Source organism: Mixophyes fleayi, chromosome 5 (assembly GCF_038048845.1).
Source record: "Mixophyes fleayi isolate aMixFle1 chromosome 5, aMixFle1.hap1, whole genome shotgun sequence".
NCBI lineage: Eukaryota > Metazoa > Chordata > Amphibia > Anura > Limnodynastidae > Mixophyes > Mixophyes fleayi.
This window is the reverse complement of record NC_134406.1, coordinates 195,136,650-195,155,597: the sequence shown is the minus strand read 5'-3', so window position 1 is coordinate 195,155,597 and position 18,948 is coordinate 195,136,650. Positions and strand designations below refer to the sequence as shown.

Below are 18,948 nucleotides of genomic sequence, written 5' to 3'. Positions count from 1 at the left end.
TTTGAAGCAGCAACACTCACCTGACAAGAGGGGCTCAGTTATTTCCCTGGGTGCACACAATCTACCAGACTTCAGCCTTGGGACAAAATCGAGCAGCTTTGCTATCCAAATGCCTAATTTTACTGTGGCTCAGCTGCCACCTAGTGGCCACTTGTTATTTGCTATTCCTTTGCCTCTTGAACTACACACACTACAGTATTACAGCCCGAGTGATGTGAGCAATTGGGTGCAACCGACCAGAGCATTACCTAATTGGTAAGTGTATTTCACACCAGCAACATAAATTTAACGTACTTTTACCTCAACCATGAATAATGCATCCTCTAGAAACAAAGAGATACATGACTGTTGAAATCACGCACCAATTTTTTAGATAAGACAAGTTGCAACCTGTAGGAACCTCATCCCCTTGAAACCAATTCCTTCTAGAGAGGAAGATCACGAGGTGGATGACATCCCAGCTAACAGGGAGAATATATCTGATCTGGCTTTTCTTATAGATCTCAAACAAACCCTTACTTCTGAACTCCAAATTCAAAAAGGACATATCTGAACTTAACCAATGCACAACTGCCTTGGAGCAGTCCCACACACATTACCAGATCTTTCACACTGAAACAGGCCAGGTTTTGGAGTATCTTAGCAGGAAGCTTGACTTCCTATGTGACAAGAATGAGGTCCTTGAAAATCGCGAAAGAAGAAACAACCTCCGCATCCAGAACATTTCGGAGGACAATTTGACGCACCATCTCTGCAGTTCTACCTTTTTATGCCTTTTTGTACACCTGGTTCCCTCGCTCCAAGACTCTCAGATTTTGATTGAAAGGCACATGGAGCCCTTTGCCCTCAACCAAAAGACTCTACCCCTCCATGTGATGTCATTTTGAAATTTCTGTCTTTTAAACTCAAGGAACAGATCCCTCTATGCTCCAGAAAGTCTAACTTTATTTTTTTCGAGGGCTCTAAGCTACAAATATTTCAGGACCTGGCCCCTTCTACAAAGAGACCTGAGAAAAATCACAGCAACACTACGGGGTGAGGGTCACAAATACAGCTGGACGTTCCCGTTCCGCCTGGTGGAGGCTGATGGTTACCAGGTCTCCATCAAAACGCTGGACGACGGCTGACAACTTTTTAAGTCAACTCAAATAGCACTGTGAATTTGCCTATACATCTTAGACCATATAGTTTGGTTCTACTACTGAGTGTGGCACCTTACCCCCATAACTGCGTTAGATACATTATGCAAATTTACACTGTTTTACATATGTTTCTCTTCCAAGTACCATGTGTTATACCTCATTGTTACCTTGCTTTTTAAATTGGTTGTCTCGATTTGAGGTGTAGAATACAATCTTGACCCTTATTGTTGCTGTTTTAATCCTCTCTCCCTTTATCTATGGTCTTTAATTGAATCAGAGATGCTGCATAATGTCAACTCACCTGATTGCTAAAGAAATGGTAACACTCTGTTTCTGCTCATGTTGTCCTTAGAACTTATTTCTTTGCTGGTTGTTTTGTATGGTAGTTTATTGCCTACCATGCGCTTAGGTTCTTAATCTATATACAAACTTGCCTTACTGTATTGTGTTTATGTTAAGTTTTCAAATGCTGTGGTTGATAGCTGCTCTTGCAGAGTGCCGTCTTCCTGCCACGCCTCCACCATATAGGGACTCCCACAGTCACCATCCTGTATTTCATTTTACTCTCTCTCTGGCTTTAGAGTGGTATTTAGTCCCAACTTGAGCCCTACCATCCTTGGGTTCTAACTTAGTAGTGGGCCACCTGGAACAGGGAGCCTCATCACTGCTCCATATGCACAGCTGCAATTGTTGTTTTTGATATCCCTGTGTTACTTTAGGGATTGTGGACCCCTAGCAGCTGTTGTCAATTTGGCATCTGTCCATTCAGCGATCAGGAGTATTCTTTTGTGTTTTATTCACCACTGCTCCTACCTCCCTCCCCAACCCCACCCCCTTTTTTTTGTCTTTTCCCCTGCCCCTTATCTCCCCAGACCGCCTTTCTCTATCAGCAACCCCCCTTCTAGTGTCTAACTGCCTCGATCACTTGTGACCACTAGCCACATGTTGCCATCATGCCACTGACAGTATTATCACTGAATGTTAAGGGGTTGAACACTCTACAAAAACTCTCTCTTACGCTCTTTTATTAAGAAGTCTCATGCTGCTATTTTATACTTACAGGAGATTCACCTCAAGAAGGACCACCATCCCTCGCTGTCCTCCAGGAGAGACCCCACAGTTTTCTACCATAATCATGCCTCTAAATGTTACGAGTCGCTCTTATGGTACACAATTTACAATTTGGTTTTTCTCATTGTCTCCAAGACTGTCAATGACACACATGGAGGTAGTAATGAACCTTTTTTGGGGTTTACCTTAAAAGTCTGCGCTTGTCTTGTGTGATTTGGAGGTCGTTGCTGCCGTTACGGGTGTTCCAGGCGTTCCGATTCCTGTAGGTGTGGTCTGGTTTTCTGTTGGTTCTGCCGTGGCGCATCTTGAGGTGCCTGTAGGGGGAGAGAAGTGGGTATTGGGGAGGGGGAGAAGGTAAAGGGGGAATATGCAGGAGTATCGGTACAGACAATATATTTGGTATGCTGGATTTCAGCAGGTGATTATAGCTTTTTGCAGTTATTAATGTTACGTGGCGTGAGGGTTCTGTAGGTCGGCTGGTGTGATATTATCCCTGATGAAGTCCATGGTACTTGCACCAGCACTCACACCAGCCGACCTACAGAACCCTCACTCCACCACAGAAGCCGGGATCCAGCCTTTCCACCAACAAACAGCTTCGGATTAGAGCAGAAAAGGAAATCGGAGACCTGCACATCAGTGGAACGCATCTGCACCTGTGCGGTACACCTGGAAGTTCGGCATTTGGAACGCATAGTGCGTTCCAAGTGCCGCTGCAGGAAGCCGCTCGGCCCTAGCTACCTCACCGCTCACCACCAACGGATATGCCCTGTATCCCACTGGCCCTCATTGAAAGGAAGGACGAGAAGAATATACAACTGCTCTTATAAGACCAAGCCTCAAGAGCACGCATATTGCACCCCTTACACAATACACACACATCTGTCTGCAAACCACCTCATTCAACTCTACACATAAATCCATAATGAGACACAAAACTGTATAGCAACCCACACAATACTGCATTATCCCCCAGACACATAACACAACAATTACACCACAGAACACTGCATACGAGCTATAAATAAAAAGTTCCTAACCACAGAGCTGCAAATCAGAGCTACAATTAAGGTGATTTAAACACTGTTATCAACAACAGGAATAGAACACCGAGCTATAAACATTGAGCTATAAACAGTTGCCACCATCAATACACTCAATATACACTGCATTAGAGTTATAAACGGAGAAAGCAAAAGAGCTATAACATTAAAAACCGCAAAAAGCTATAATTACCTGCTGAAATCCAGCATACCAAGTATATTGTCTGTACCGATACTCCTGCATATTCCCCCTTTTCCTTCTCCCCCTTCCCAATGACACAGATGGCCTGTTCCTTACCCTTCAGTGTAAGGTAGGCTCTTTGTAAGTCACTTTGGCCACCATATATGTACGCAACACGGGCCACTCTAACTTCTTTCACTTCATTTTCGAGAATTACATACTCCCCTCTGTGGTAAGTCTCTATTGGGAGGTGACTTCAACACAGTCCTGTCTCAATCCCTCGATCGTTCAGATAGATCCACTTCGAGTGCACATACTCAGGGATCTAGACCACTTAACAAGCATATAACCAAAGCGTGCTTATTCGATACATGGAATGCACTGTATCCCTCTGGAAGGGATTATACTTTTTACTCGCACCCTCTTGACTCATATTCTAGAATCGATATGCTCTCTTGCTGTCCTCCTTAGTATCTGCTGATATTCTATCCAATCCTTGGTCTGACCACTCAGCAATGAAGGCCACTTTTGATTTTCGCGGTCACCGGAAGTGTGGGATCTTCTTGGAGATTAAATGAAACACTTCTCAAGATCTCCCGCTTCCGGATTATGCTGAATGATAAACTGGAGGAATACTTTGAAATCAACACCCTTGATGAAGTTCGCTTTCCTACTATATGGGAGGCTCACAGAGCAGTGCTCTGCGGGGAGATCATTAAATACGTCTCTACTCTGGCGAACAGCCTTAAAGCTAAATGCGCCTCACAAACGATTAAAGCCTATGATTCCAGGGTAAATAACAAAAATTCCTTACAAGACGCCAATACTAATACTTGCAATGCTGCTATCAACCACATCTAACCTCGGCGAGGGCAGCGGCGTTGAGCAAGGACATCTCCAAGAAAGAAGTCAAATGTGCTCTCAGCTCCCTGAACCTTCCAAAGCTCCGTGACTTGATAGACTCCCTATGACCTATTATAAAACATTTGCCCTCAAACTGCACCCTAAACTGACTCACCTCTTCAACTCTGTACTGCAGGGGGAAATTTTACACCCAGATTCCACTTCCTCCACTATTATTGTCATACCCAAACCAGATAAGGACCACACATTATTCTCCAATTTTCGCCCTATATAACTCCTTAACACAGACCTCAAACTATTTGCCAAATTTTTAGCAAGCAGAATGAGCGGAGTCTTGGCCGAGCTCATAGACCCTGACCAGGTGGGATTTATTCCCAACAGACAGGCACCTGACAACACCTGTCGAGTAATTAACCTAATTCATTATATCAATGCAAAGCAGCTTCCATTAGTCCTGCTTGCTTTAGATGCAGAGAAAGCGTTTGACAGGGTTTCCTGGCCCTTCATGTTTTGAAAGCTTCCGGTTTCCAAGAACAATTCTTACAGGCTCTCAAGGCTCTATATACGAACCCCACCTCATGGTTAATGACCAACAGCCAGGTCTCCAGTCATATCCATCTGCACAACAACACCTGTCAAGGCTGCCCGCTATCTCCCCTTCTTTTTGCATTATGCATTGAACCCCTGGCAGCCAAAATCCACTTTAATCCTCATATAACTGGAGTTCATCTGGGTAGCAAAACACTCCATCTGATACTTAGGAGTGGCCATTACCAAACATTGTTCGGGGCTCTACCGAGCAAACTATTCACCTCTACAAACCCGTATACAACAAGACCTTTCCAAATGGCTCTCAATGTACATCTGGATTGGGATAGTTCAGATTATAAAAATGAACATGCAATTGTGCGTCTTATATCTATTTCAAACACTCCCGGTAGCGATACCACACTATGTAATTATATCCCTACAATCCTCATGTAATCGCTTCATATGGGCAGGTCAGAAACCTAGACTAAGTAAACCTTTACTCTCTCAGCCCAAGGAATGTGGGGGCCTTGGACTCCCAGTTTAGTGACATCATCTTGTGGCATATCAACCCGGGTCACAAGACATGGGTAGACATAGAAAACGCCCTCACCCCAGACATAACCTTGCCCCATCTACCATGGCTCCCTAAGATCCGTATACCTGCCTCAGCCTACACTTGCCCTGCTATCTTGTTCACTTTATCTATCTTGGACTTGGCAAACCACTGCCGCGACCAAACACCCTTACCCTTCTCCCCTGACACCAATATGGAACCACCCGTTGATACCGCCCCCCCCGCTCCCCCACGCCCCGGACTTTCAGACACAGTTTTCCTTTGAAATCACACAAAGTTTATCATTTTCTCCATATCATGGGGAACACAGCCCCTGCATTCTACGAAGATATACTCCTCCCTCAACACAGTTTCAGTACACGGATGCATGGATTTATTCAATCCCAAACGCAAACTAAAAAACACTGGGTTCTCTCCCCGTTTGAATGACACTACATTTAAGAGGTTGGCCGTAGAGGGAATTTCTCACTTATGTACCATTCCATCACAACCCCTTGCACCACATGTGGAGGCACGGGAACGCAACCTGGGGATTGCCTTGGATAGCGAGGAACGGTCAGTCATCCGTACCAGAACGGCCATGGTATCCATCAACGCTGGTATTCAAGAGAACTGCTATAAGATCTATGCTCACTAGTATATGGTCCTGAACTTCATCATATGTATCCTTTAGTGACTGACCAATCTTGGAGACATTTCGATGCTAGAGGTACTTATTTCCACATTTGGTGGGAGTGTCCAATAATCCGCAACTTCTGGGACCTTACCATAGAGATCATTCACCATACCACTGCAGCGCGGATCCCTAGAGAACCATTACCAATCCTACTCAACCAACCAATCCCCGGTCTCAGCATACCAACTGATCGCTTACTTGCACACATTTCTCAGGCCTCTAAACTGCTCATTGCTTAAGCCTGGAAACAGCCTTCTGCCCCCTCGAGGATAATCAAGAGCAAATGGTATATCTCCTCTATAGAGTATATAACTGCCCTTCTCAATAATACTGTACCTAAATATCAAGTGGTTGGTTTGGACACTGGTTTCACACTCACCACTCCCTGGTCTCAGGTACGACCTGATAGAGACAATATTCCCCTCCTCCCTCCCCTCCAATCCCTTTTTCCCCAACACCCCCTCACATAAGCGCAAAAACTCTGTCCCACCTTGACTATTACCCTCTCTTAGTTTGCACTTGTTGGTCCGTGTTGCGACCTGTCTATATACTTGATATAAAAGAATCACTTTATGATGTTCGTTTGTAATGTTTACGATCTTGTAAAATGTCAACAAAATATTACTTGGTTTAGTTTTGTACTTTAATAAACTGCTTATGACACGGTTTTGAAAAATAAAAAGTAAAAAAAAATAAAAAGTAAAAATATTTTTTAAAACATAATTCTGAAATATGGAATGATAGTATACAACACAAAGTAGACCAAAGCTACCTATGGAGTTTGATATCATCACACTAAAATCGTATTTTTCTTTTAAAATGTCCTTGTCAAGTAAACTGGTAACATCGACTGGATAGTCGATGGTGCACGTCAACAATAAGTACTGTCCTCTTAAAAAAACAAAGTTATGCAAAATGACTTTCCACAACTCCTTAATGACCAAATATGGAAAACATTTCTACAGTGTAAATACTGAAGTACTGATGCATTTCTCCACTATGATTTTCAGAGACCTGAGGAAACCACAATTGTCAACCCCAGTCCCCTATTTCATTTAATTTTCCATACCTGCACTTCTAAACTCCAATTTCAACCACTGAGTATAAATTAGGGATGTGCACCGGCCACTTTTGGTGTCTCGTGTTTTGTGTTTTGGATTCGGATTTGCTTGAGGTTTTGGGTTCGGATTTGTTTTGCAAAACACCTGACGAAAGGTTTTTGTTCGGATTTAAGGGTTTGGATTCGGATTTATTTTGAAAAAAACATAAAAAGTGTTAAAATCAAGTTTTTGGGTTTATTTTCACTCCTACGCTATTATTAACCTCAATAACATTCAATAACAATCATTTCCACTAATTCCCAGTCTATTCTGCAGAATCAGTGAACTTTGTAATATTGCAGAACCAATGGACTTATACTGCAGGATTGTTTTTGGATATTTTTTTTTAATTTCTTTTTTTTATAATTATTTTTCTTTTATTTTTGTATAACTTTTTTTAACATTTTTCGTGCTGTGCTGTGCTGTGTCCTTCTAAGGGCATTGTTATTTCCCCAGCACAGCACAGCACGAGATATAGCAGGACAGAGGACCACCCAACACAACCTCCCTCTACCCTGATCAATGCCCGAGTGAAGATGGCGGCGGATAGCGGGGAATTTATAGGATCCGAGTATCGCGAGATCCGACAGCGGGATTATGACTCAGAGCCTCGGTTTCAGTTTTGCAATTGGCGGGAATACCCGGATCTTTCTCAGATCCAGCTCGGATCGGCAACGTTCGGGTGGGCTCGGATTTCAGATATCCGAGCCCGCTCATCTCTAGTATAAATCATACTTGCCTGCTCTCCGGGAATGTTTGGGAGATCCAGAATTGCTGGTAGGCCATTTTCCAGCATCCTTCCCACTTCCTAGTGAAGTAAGCAGGATGGCAGTATTCATAATGCGATTATTGGCGAATCGTGTCATTTTGGTCTGGCTTTTGCGTCATTATGTCACGAGGTAGGGCCAAATTACTCTATTTGCCTTGCCCTGTCCCCCTGCATACTCACTTCACCTCACTTCACCTCTTCTCCGCGATCTCCCAGAGGGAAGATCTAAATGGTTGGTAAGTATGTGAAAATCACTTCCTTGATTACAATCGTCCTAAACATGTTATTGGCTAAAAGTGGATAATACCCAGCGCTATGTATAGTAAAATAGGTATGTGAAAATATAAAACACTCATATATTTACTAAACATAAAGCCATATAACCTTAATAAAGCATAAATCAGTGCACTAAATTCTCGATACAGACAAGAACTCTACGTATTAACACAAAATGGGCAACAAATATTGTTCTTGTTTCTGAAAATAATGTTCAACCAATAAATCTGTTACATCAAATGCCAAATCCAGCAGTAATAGAATGAAAGTAGCTATAAGCTTATAGAGTCCAATAGGAACAGCTTATCACAAATGCAGGTCAATATAAATAATAGCCTTTTTCCTGGTTAATGACTATAGACTGGCTACACTGTAGGGTAAAATTCCAATTGCCCTTCTCCAGGTATTCCAATACTGTCCTCACACAGATTGAGGGCTCCGTTATAAAAGGTTTGTGTACAAATGATCTCAGGCTATGTTAATGAAAGTCTAGCAAACAACAGTCAAAGGTCTCACACGGTCACGGAAACCGGTGAATATTTAGTGAATCCCGTGCAACTGCCAACGAGTGAGGCTCATTCAGGGGCGCGGAGTCTAACGATAGGTGGTGTTCACCAGTGACCCCCGCAAGAGGGTATGGAATTTGCTGCACCTATTCCGCAGGTCGCGGTTCCCAGAAGGAGTAGTGGCAGAGCAATTGGCAGAACCTGATACAGAGGAAGAGTAATGGTAGATCAGGGAAATACTGAAGGTATAAGCAGGAAGCCGGTCTAATCGTAAAGCTGAGCTGAAGTGAGTAGCAGAGTTGAATAGAGAAGAACTGGCAACTACATTGATGGAAACGACCAAACAGGACATCACACTTGAATACTGGTACGAGGTAGTACAGTAGAGTCAATAGTAGTGTGGAACTACAGTTGATCCGTAAATGGTAACTCAGAGCAACGGCAGGTGAATTACTGGTACAGTGGCAGTTCAGGTAGAAACAGTAGCGGTGTGGAACTTAGCTGATCCGTAGATGGTAACACAGAGCAATAGGAGGTGAATTAGTGGTACATCGGCAGTTCAGGTAGAAACAGTAGCGGTGTGGAACTTAGCTGATCCGTAGATGGTAATTCGGAGCAATAGCCGGTGAATTACTGGTACAGCGGCAGTACAAGTAGAAACAGTAGCGGTGTGGAACTTAGCTGATCCGTATTTGGTAAATTAGAGCAATAGCAGGTGAATTACTGGTACAGCAGCAGTTTAGGTAGAGACAACGGAGAGAAGCTACAGCTAGTCCAAGAATTATAATGCAAAGCAACAGCAGGTGAGTCAAACCGAAGGAAGCCAAATCCTTAGTGAGTAACTCGAAGAACAGGCATCGGATAGCAGGAAATGGGAGTTATAAATAGCGCTCCAAAGTGCCAGGACCAATGGGAACAGGTAGGAGGTCATAAGAGAGAGTGGTAGGTAACACATGCGCAGAACAGGAGACCAGATAGTGGCTGTTGAACCAAGACAGTAAATCAGGATACCATGATCACCCCTTATGGGAGAGAGGTAACAACACCGGTGCCCGTCCGCGGGGCCGGCGTGTGACAGTACCCCACCCCTTTTAGAAGTGGCCACCGGACACTTAGCAGTGATTTTGCGTGGAAATCTGGCGTGAAACTTTCGTAGCAACGCAGGGGTGTTGATATCAGAAGCATTAACCCAGGAGCGCTCCTCAGGACTGAAACCCCTCCAATCCACGAAATATTTCACTATTCCTCTGGAGACTTTGGAATCCAAAATCTGTGTAATTTCAAATTCTTTCTGCTGAGAAAATCTGGGTGTTATAGAGGAAGGCGTGCTTGACGAGAACCTATTGATGATCAACGGTTTCAGAATAGATATGTGGAAGGAAGCTTCATTTTGAAGGAAACTGGGTTGATGACCTGTAGTATTTTATATGGATTAATAAACCGAGGAGAAAATTTAATTGAAGGCACTCTAAGATGGATGTTCCGGCTGGATAACCACACTTTGTCTTCGACCTTGAGGGTGAGTACAGCCCGACGTTTCTTATCTACTGCAGTCTTGTAACGAATGGATGTTTTTTTGAGCTGAGCCGTAACCTGAGACCAGGTAGAGGAGATATTTTGTAGAAGTTCTGCTGCAGAAGGAATATGGGTGAGCGGGAGGGCAGAAAACCTCGGGTAGAATAAGATGTAGACCGTAGACGATAAAGAATTGAGTGGAGGAGGTAGACTCGTGGAATAAATTATTATGGGCGAATTCTGCCCACGGTAAGAGATTCATTCAGTTATCTTGATTAGCAGAGGAGAACATTCGGATAAAGGTTTCAAGGTCTTGATTCACCCTCTCTGTCTGACCATTGGATTGGGGATGGTAAGCAGAAGAAAAATTAAGTTTTACCCCTAGAGCTTTGCATAGTGCCCGCCAGAATTTAGATGTAAACTGGACCCCTCTATCTGAGACGATCTTCTGTGGACAGACATGTAGCTGAAATATCTCCTTAATGAAATGTTGTGCCAGGATTGAGGAGGAAGGCAGCCCCACTAGTGGTATAAAGTGGGCCATTTTTGAAAAACGGTCTACCACGACCCAAATGGTATTATGTACTTTGCTGGTAGGAAGGTCAGTAACGAAATCCATTCTAATGTGAGTCCAGGGTTTGGATGGTATGGAAAGTGGTATCAATGGACCCATGGGATAACTTATTTGTACACTGAAATTTAAAGTTGATAAGTATTTGTGTGCTACATGAAAAAACAGGCAGTATTTAACTTATGTGCAAAACAGAAAACTAGTTTGTACCCCTTGCATTGTAACATGGTTTTGTCCAGGTGACTGAAATAAGATACCTCTTCATTTAAGATCCTTATTGAATCAGGCCCCAGATCCTGAAATAATGTATCTCTAAAAGGGCATGGAGGTGGCTTCTAAGGAGCATTTCTCGAGCTTGCAATATAGATGGTTTTTGCGGAGTCTGGAAAGTACCTCAGCCACATGTCCTCTATGAGTATTGAGAGTCATGGAAAATATGAGAATATCATCTAGATAGACGACCACATAGGAATAGAGAAGATTCAGGAAAATCTCATTGATAAAACTTTGAAATACCGCTGGGGCATTACAGAGGCCGATGGGCATTACTAGATATTCATAATGACCATCGCGGGTATTGAAGACCGTTTTCCATTCATCTCCGGCCCGGATGCAAATAAGATTATATGCGGCTCGAAGATCTAGCTTCGTGAATATTGTGGCTCCCTTAATCCGGTCGAATAATTCCGTAATGAGAGGATTAGGATAATGGGTTTTTTTGGTCACTGTGTTAAGCCCGCGATAGTCAATACAGGGGCGTAATGAACCATCCTTCTTCACGAAAAAGAAACCTGCCCCGGCAGGAGAAACTGTTGGTCTAATAAAACCCCTTTGGAGATTTACCTTTACATAGAGTGACATAGCCTGGGTCTCAGGTTAAGAGAGGGGGTAGACTCGACCTCTGGGTGGCATCTTCCATGAGAGTAATTCTATGGGACAATCCCATGGACGATGTGGTGGAAGAATCTCAGCATGAGCCTTGTCGCAGACATCAGCGACTGCCTGGTATTGAGGTGGTACAGTAGATGGGCTGGAAGGTGTTGAGGTTGACGAAAATTAAAGTGGTCTCACTTTCATTAGACACTCAGAGTGACAATGGGACCCCTAGGCTAAAATCTCTGAGGTGTTTCAGTCCAGTTGGGGGGAGTGTAACTGGAGCCAGGTAAGGCCTAGGATGATTGAAGTGGTGGTGCAGGGTAACACTAGAAAGGATATGTGTTCAGAATGTGATGCTCCATTGCGGAGAGTAAGTGGTTTGTTCTGCAGACGAATCACACTCCCTGGAAGTTGGGATCCATCAATGGCTGTAATGATAACAGAAGACTCTAAGGAGAGTGTAGGAAGAGACTAACTAAAGCTTGTGAAATAAAATTCCCGGCAGCACCAGAGTCTAGAAGAGCTCGAGTCCAAACAACTGAGGAATCAAGTAGTAATGAGATAGGAATGCTGCAAACAGTGGATGAGGAGATTTTACTGGACCCCAACCTGATCTCCCCGGAACAGATCAGGGTTTGGCATTTCCCGGCCTCTTGTGGCAGGAATTTAGAAAGAGACCGGACTCGCCACAGAAGATGCACAGCTTGTCTCGGCGTCTCCTGTCACGTTCCTAAATGGTTAAACAGGACCTCTGGATTTGCATTGGTTCCTTAGTAAGCGGGGTGCAAGAGCAGTCGTGGAGTTGGTCTAGGGGTAAAGCATCGGGACATATCCTTTTCTGCCGCCCTCACCCGTAAACCGCAAATCTACCCTGTTACAGAGTGAGATAATGTGATCCAAGGTGGTAGGAAGCTCATGACATGCCAACACATCCTTGATGCGATCTGACAAACCTTGCCAGAAGGCGGCCACCAAGGCGTCATTGTTCCAGGATAGTTCGGAAGATAACGTACGGAACTCAATGACATATTGTGCCACAGAGTGGTTCCCTTGGCGCAGTCTGAGGATGCCAGCAGAAGCAGAGGAGATCCGACCGGTTTCATCGAAAATCCGGTGGAAGGTAACCAGGAAGGATGCGTAGTTGCTGAGGAGAGGGTCATCCTTCTCCCAGAGTGGGGAGGCTCAAGCCAGAACTTGGCCGGTCAATAGAGATACTACATATGCTATTTTAGTTCTGTCCGAAGGAAAGTTGTGGGGTAGTAGTTCAAATTGGATTGAACATTGATTTAAGAAAACCACTACAAAATTTTGGGTCCCCGTTAAATTTAGTTGGAGTGGGGAGTCTGAGCATGGAGGAAGATGCAGGAGAGGCCTGGTGACCAAGAGGTTGCTCGGGTGGAGGAACTGGGACAACGGGCTGAGCCGCCTGAAGCTTTTGAAGACGACCAGCCAGAGTCTGGAAACACTGCAGAAGCTGGCGTTGAGTATTGTCTTGCTGTTCAACTCGTGCGATAATATGTTGTAGCATTTCCTCCGGATCATATATTTGGCCTGTTCTTACTGTCACGGAAACTGGTGAATATTTAGTGAATCCCATGCAACTGCCAACTAGTGAGGCTCATTCAGGGGTGCGGAGTCTAACGTTAGATGGTGTTCACCAGTGACCCCCGCTAAAGGGTATGGAATTTGCTGCACATATTCCGCAGGTCGCGGTTCCCAGAAAGAGTAGTGGCAGAGCAATTGGCAGAGCCTGATACAGAGGAAGAATAATGGTAGATCAGGGAAATACTGAAGGGGTATAAGCAGGAAGCCGGTCTAATCGTAATGCTGAGCTGAAATGAGTAGCGGAGTTGAATAGAGAAGAACTGGCAACTACATTGATGGAAACTCAGGACATCACACGTGAATACTGGTACAGAGGTAGTGTAATAAAATCAATAGTAGAGTGGAACTACAGCTGATCCGTAGATGGTAACTCAGAGCAGGAGCAGGGGAATTACTGCTACAACGGCAGTTCAAGTAGAAACAGTAGCGATGTGAAACTTAGCTGATCCATAGATGGTAACTCAGAGCACTAGCAGGTGAATTACTGGTACAGCGGCAGTTCAGGTAGAGACAATGGAGAGAAGCTACAGCTGGTCCAAAAGTGGTAATGCAAAGCAACAGCAGGTGCGTCAAACCGAAGGAAGCCAAATCCTTAGTGACAGTGAGTAACTCGAAGAACAGGCATCAGATAGCAGGAAATAGGGGGTTTAAATAGCGCTCAAAAGTGACAGGACCAATGGGAACTGGTAGGAGGTCATAAGAGAGTGTGGTAGGTAACACATGCGCAGAACAGAAGACCAGATAGTGGCTGTTGAACCAAGACTGCAATTCAGGATACCGCGATCACCGCTTATGGGAGAGAGGTAACAACGCCAGTGCCCGTTCATGGGGCCGGTGTGTGACACATACGAATATAGGGTCAACTGACCCATAGGTTAATGCAATCAGCGTAAGTAGAGAGTGTAGTCCTCCAAGGAAGGTTAGCGGAGTGTGGTCTGAGTAAAATCCCATAGGTGTATTTCCCACACTCCCGGTCCTCTTAAATATGCTCCCACATACAGATGGCAGATAGTTCACAAACACATGCCAGTGAAGACACTGCGTCTTAAGGAAAGTCTTGGGTGCTTACGTGAGTTCTCATGCATGTGCATACGCTTTTAGTTGAAGTGAAGTAGAGGTATAGATGAAATATCTGTATGGTTAATGCAGCATGGTAAATGTTGAATGATAGTGACTTAAACCAATGCGTTTTGCCCTAGCTAATGACAGGCTGCCTCAGGGATAAGTTATGGTATGGAAATCATTTGGGATCCTTATAAAGCCATGTGGGAGGGACCTTATATTCACAATCAAATGGGGGAGAGGGGATGAGGCTTTGTTCTTATTTGTTTGTTAACTAAAAGCAAAGCACATATTAATTGGAGCAAACATCAAACTATGGTAATCTCTCTGGCTTTTTTACACCTTAATGCAACCAAAAGCTTAATGCACTAAACATAGAATTATTGATGTGCAATCATCAATTAATTAGAGCAGAACAATGTTGTATAAACCATTGATAATAAGTTTCTCTTTTGTCTTAGATGGAGAGTCCTGAAATAGTTACTCCAGCTAGACTCCAAGCTTGTCTGTCTTACACAATTGCAACACGGCTTGCTCCACATTGGAATAAGGCTGGACATCTTCTAATTCAAGGTTAAATAAATGCTGTGCCACCAATCGCATGTTTGTCAGTCATACTCACGCTTACATTTTGTTAGGATAGGCAGAGAAAATGATTATTGAAAATGTATACTGTTTTGAAACAAGTACAATATGGACATAATGATGATATTGATTCTATGCATAATGAGACCAAATTCATGGAAAATGCAAATACAAAATTGGTAAATTATACCTAGGGCATGCATACACTAGAACAGTATATAGAGTAAAAATTAATAAAACAAACTTAATAAACGTACGCTGTTTCCTTTATGTATAATGGATATGTTGCTGGAGTCCGTGATTAGTGGTGGAAAATATTGTTTCGGAAACAGAAATGATAAATGTTATGTGACAACTAATTTCAAGAATAAAGTAGACGACAAGGAGAATCTTGTCTTAACAAAAATCTATAATAAACTAAAGATCAGAAAAGATCAGAAAAATGATCTGGTAATGCTGCACACCACTCTGTATTTCTATAAGTAAAAAAAATTGCTGTTGCAGAAATTAAACAATAGTTGGAAGCTACAACACTAACAAAATATTTAGGTACCAAAATTACTGAGAGAATTATTAATATTTAGAAATCTCTCTTGACGAATGGTATAAAATGCTTGACACTTGCTCTATCGATTTGATTAAATGAATCATTAAGGGGCAGTTTGAATTTGAAAAAAAAATCACAGCGTAGTTTCCCAGAAGAGCCGCGAGATACTACGGAGTGATTTTTTTTTTTAGTGAAATATCCACTCTCGTTTGATTCCACCTTATAGAGACACAAGCAAAAGTGAGCATCACTTTTTACCGTATAAAAGACAAAAATGCGCAGCCGCAATGTTCCTCTGAGCATCAATCGCAGCTATTTGAATCTGCCCCTATGAATAAAAATAAAACTGGTAAAATTTTATTAATCAAATAGAAAAAAATGTTTGAATTTTTTTTTCTGTTTGATCAATAAATTTTGATAAACATTCTAAACTACAACGTTTAGTAAAGACAACTGAGGAAGACATAGTAAATTTAGGCAAGGAAATGTTGTAGGGATACTGAAGATTGCAAATCAAATTATAGACAATGGAAAAGCAGATGTATTCATAAACATAATAGAGCAAAGAGGACAGAATAATGGAAGGATGTATAATAATAAACAGAATGCAGTTTCAGTTATTCACTGTTACGGCACCCACTTGAAACTGGATAGGCTTTTAGAACAAAGTGAAGATAGGTCTTCACTTTTACCTGCCTGTAGAGAGCGATATTCTCACAGTTACTCAGATGCCCCCAGTTCTTTTACTCAGAGTAGTACACCAGGTGGTATACACAGGATAACCAGAAGCGACACAAAAGGTTGAGGGCAGGCAGCAAACAGGAAATGTCTAACGTCAAGCCAGGATGTGAGGCTGGGCAGAGGGCCAAAGGGCCAAGACAGACAGCAAACTAGGACTATCCAGGAACAAGCAGAGTCAGGTACCAGGTAGCCAATAAAGAGGTACAGCATGCTGCAACACAGCAGGCTTTTAGCAATTGCAGGGCAAGGGCGCTATAACTGACACAGAAGCTAAGCTCTCCTTGCCATTTAAGCAAGAGAGGGTCAACGAATTAGGAGGTAAGCTTCCCAAAAGTAATAATTGATTGCAGTCATGTGATTGCTATCACAATAGCAAGCGTCCTGGCTGTTAAAAAGGCAGCTGGGTGGAATTAGATAGAACAGCATCCTGGCTTCTTAGCGATAGCCGGTAAAGGAAGAGACAGTGGGAGCCTCCGCGGCGGCGCAGAAACTTAATCGTCTCAGCTGGGACAAAGAAACAATTAGTGTGAGCTGTTGCGATTAGCATGCCGGCTTATAGCATTTACCAAGACAAGACAAAAAACAAACAAACAAGGAATCTTTTTAAGATTTTTTTGAAAATGAGCACTCATGGACCAAAAAGGGGCAGAACAGATGTCAGAACTACCGATAAGCAACATTAATAAGAATAAAGATGTAGAAATAATGACTTTTCTGATAAAAGAATGGTTTCAGTAGATTGAAATAATGATTTTTTAAAACAAAATAGTTGTCAGAGACAAGGGAGGGGTTCTATTGATTTAAATAAGGATAAATATTTTGAAGAATCCAATTCTCTTTAAGCAGACACCAGTACATATAAGAAGCTAAAAAGTGACTCAACTCCACAATATGGCAGAAAATATTTAAACCATTTGGAAGAAAGCCTTCACCTAGAGATTTTATATAAAACAAATATTGCTTCCTTTATATAAAAAAATAATCAGATACCGTTTCTCTTACCATCTTTCTAAGACACATAGGGGCATATTCAATTAGCTTTTTGATTCGCGGTAACGCGCGTTGCCGCGAAAAGTGCGCGTTCTTGCGGGTATTACGGTACCGCATTAACGCAGATTTTCGTTCGCAACCCTATGGGCTGCGAACGAAAATCCACGTTATTGCGGTACCGTGTATTACATTTCGCGGCTGTTCCGGCGCGTTACCGTGAATCCAAAAGCTAATTGAATATGCCCCATAGTGCCCTGAATAATCCTCCTATCCGATACTATCTAGTATAAATTCACCTTTATGAGTATATTAACAGGTTTACAAGAGATGGTTGTTTCTCAAAAGATTTCTTTGGGAGACACCCATTTTACAAATATTGCAAGGTGTCAAATGGAAAGACTCATACTTTGTAGGCCAAATTTTTATATACATGTATCACTTAAATCGATGGTTGCAGTCATACATATCAAATTCTATGCCGCGGACAGAAATAATTTGTTACATTATCAATATTAACAAAAATCTAAAGAACTTAATCTTCCTTTTATCATGAAATATAATATCAATTCAGATACCTTGAAATTGATCATAGATAAACACTGGCATAATGTAAAAGATGAAGATTTAAAAGACATCATACCTGATAAACAGAGTTTGTCTTCAAAACAGACAAGAACCTTAGGATTCTGTTAACACACAGCTATTTACATAACGTTCTCAAAAAAGTAAACAAGCCAAACAATGCCCCAACTTTGTTCCAGGATCTAAGCAATGACAAAATCTGTCATTGTTTATTTGCCTGATGTCCTAATCTATTTGTCCTCATTAGCTCAGCATCAGCATCATGTCCAGTCAATCCATCAGAAGTTAAGTGAGAACATATATAAATTAGAGGGCTTTCTCTTAGGGGGATTTTTGGGTATTACAGTGCTGACTTCGGATTAGTGGTTCCCTGTCCCACCACAATAATTAAATTCTATATGTGTGAAAAAGGCCTTAGAGGAGAGGAATTCCCACTAGTAAGAATTTGTCATGGATTTTTTGCTGTTTAGTAAATACAGTTGTTGTGTGCACAATAATAATGATTTCATATCTGCAAATATAACAGAAAGAGCTTTTCATAAAATGCAATCTTTATGTATAGAAAGCTATAAAATATGTTTAATACATTCTAAATAGTACAAGTAGCACATAATAATATGTAACATAACATGCAATTGCAACAAGTAACAATAATAGCAGTTTGATCTTCCGAATTTTCCATACAGTAATTGACAAATAGATTGGATCACGGTGCCTGTTTATATAACCAGTCTGTCTATCGTCAAATCCCTCCTGCTTGAATAGTTTAAAAAATCTTCTGTTTGTTCTACTTTCTAGGATTGCAGCGGCTTGTCTTTAACCTTGTACTTCCAAAATAATTTATGTTTACAAGTAGATGAAATGTTGTTTTTTTTTTAACCTACAAAGCGTGGTCACTGCGCTGTCTGCCCACAGTTGGTGTTCCCCGCTGTACCGCTACAAATGAGCTAAGGAGATTGTGAAAGAAAAAGAAAACTTACTTTACATCAAGGAACTGCATTAGAGAATTACATTTTTCAATTTTATTTAAATTGTATTCATCCGAATAAATTAAGAGTGGCATAAAGAATGACCACATAGTTTTTATGCAATCTTAATCCTCTCTGTCATTTTGGTATCTAAATATTTTGTTAATGTAGTA

The 18,948-nt window shown here is 42.1% G+C and overlaps 1 protein-coding gene across 2 annotated transcripts in view; it reads left to right on the top strand.

Moving 5' to 3' along the window:
* Positions 1-18,948, top strand: part of C5H18orf63 (chromosome 5 C18orf63 homolog) — a 98,171-nt gene that overhangs the window by 59,707 nt on the left and 19,516 nt on the right. For both annotated transcript variants that reach the window (XM_075211340.1, XM_075211341.1), the window contains one exon: positions 14,824-14,935. In XM_075211340.1, coding sequence (XP_075067441.1) covers positions 14,824-14,935 — 112 coding nt within the window. The remainder of the gene's footprint in view (positions 1-14,823; positions 14,936-18,948) is intronic.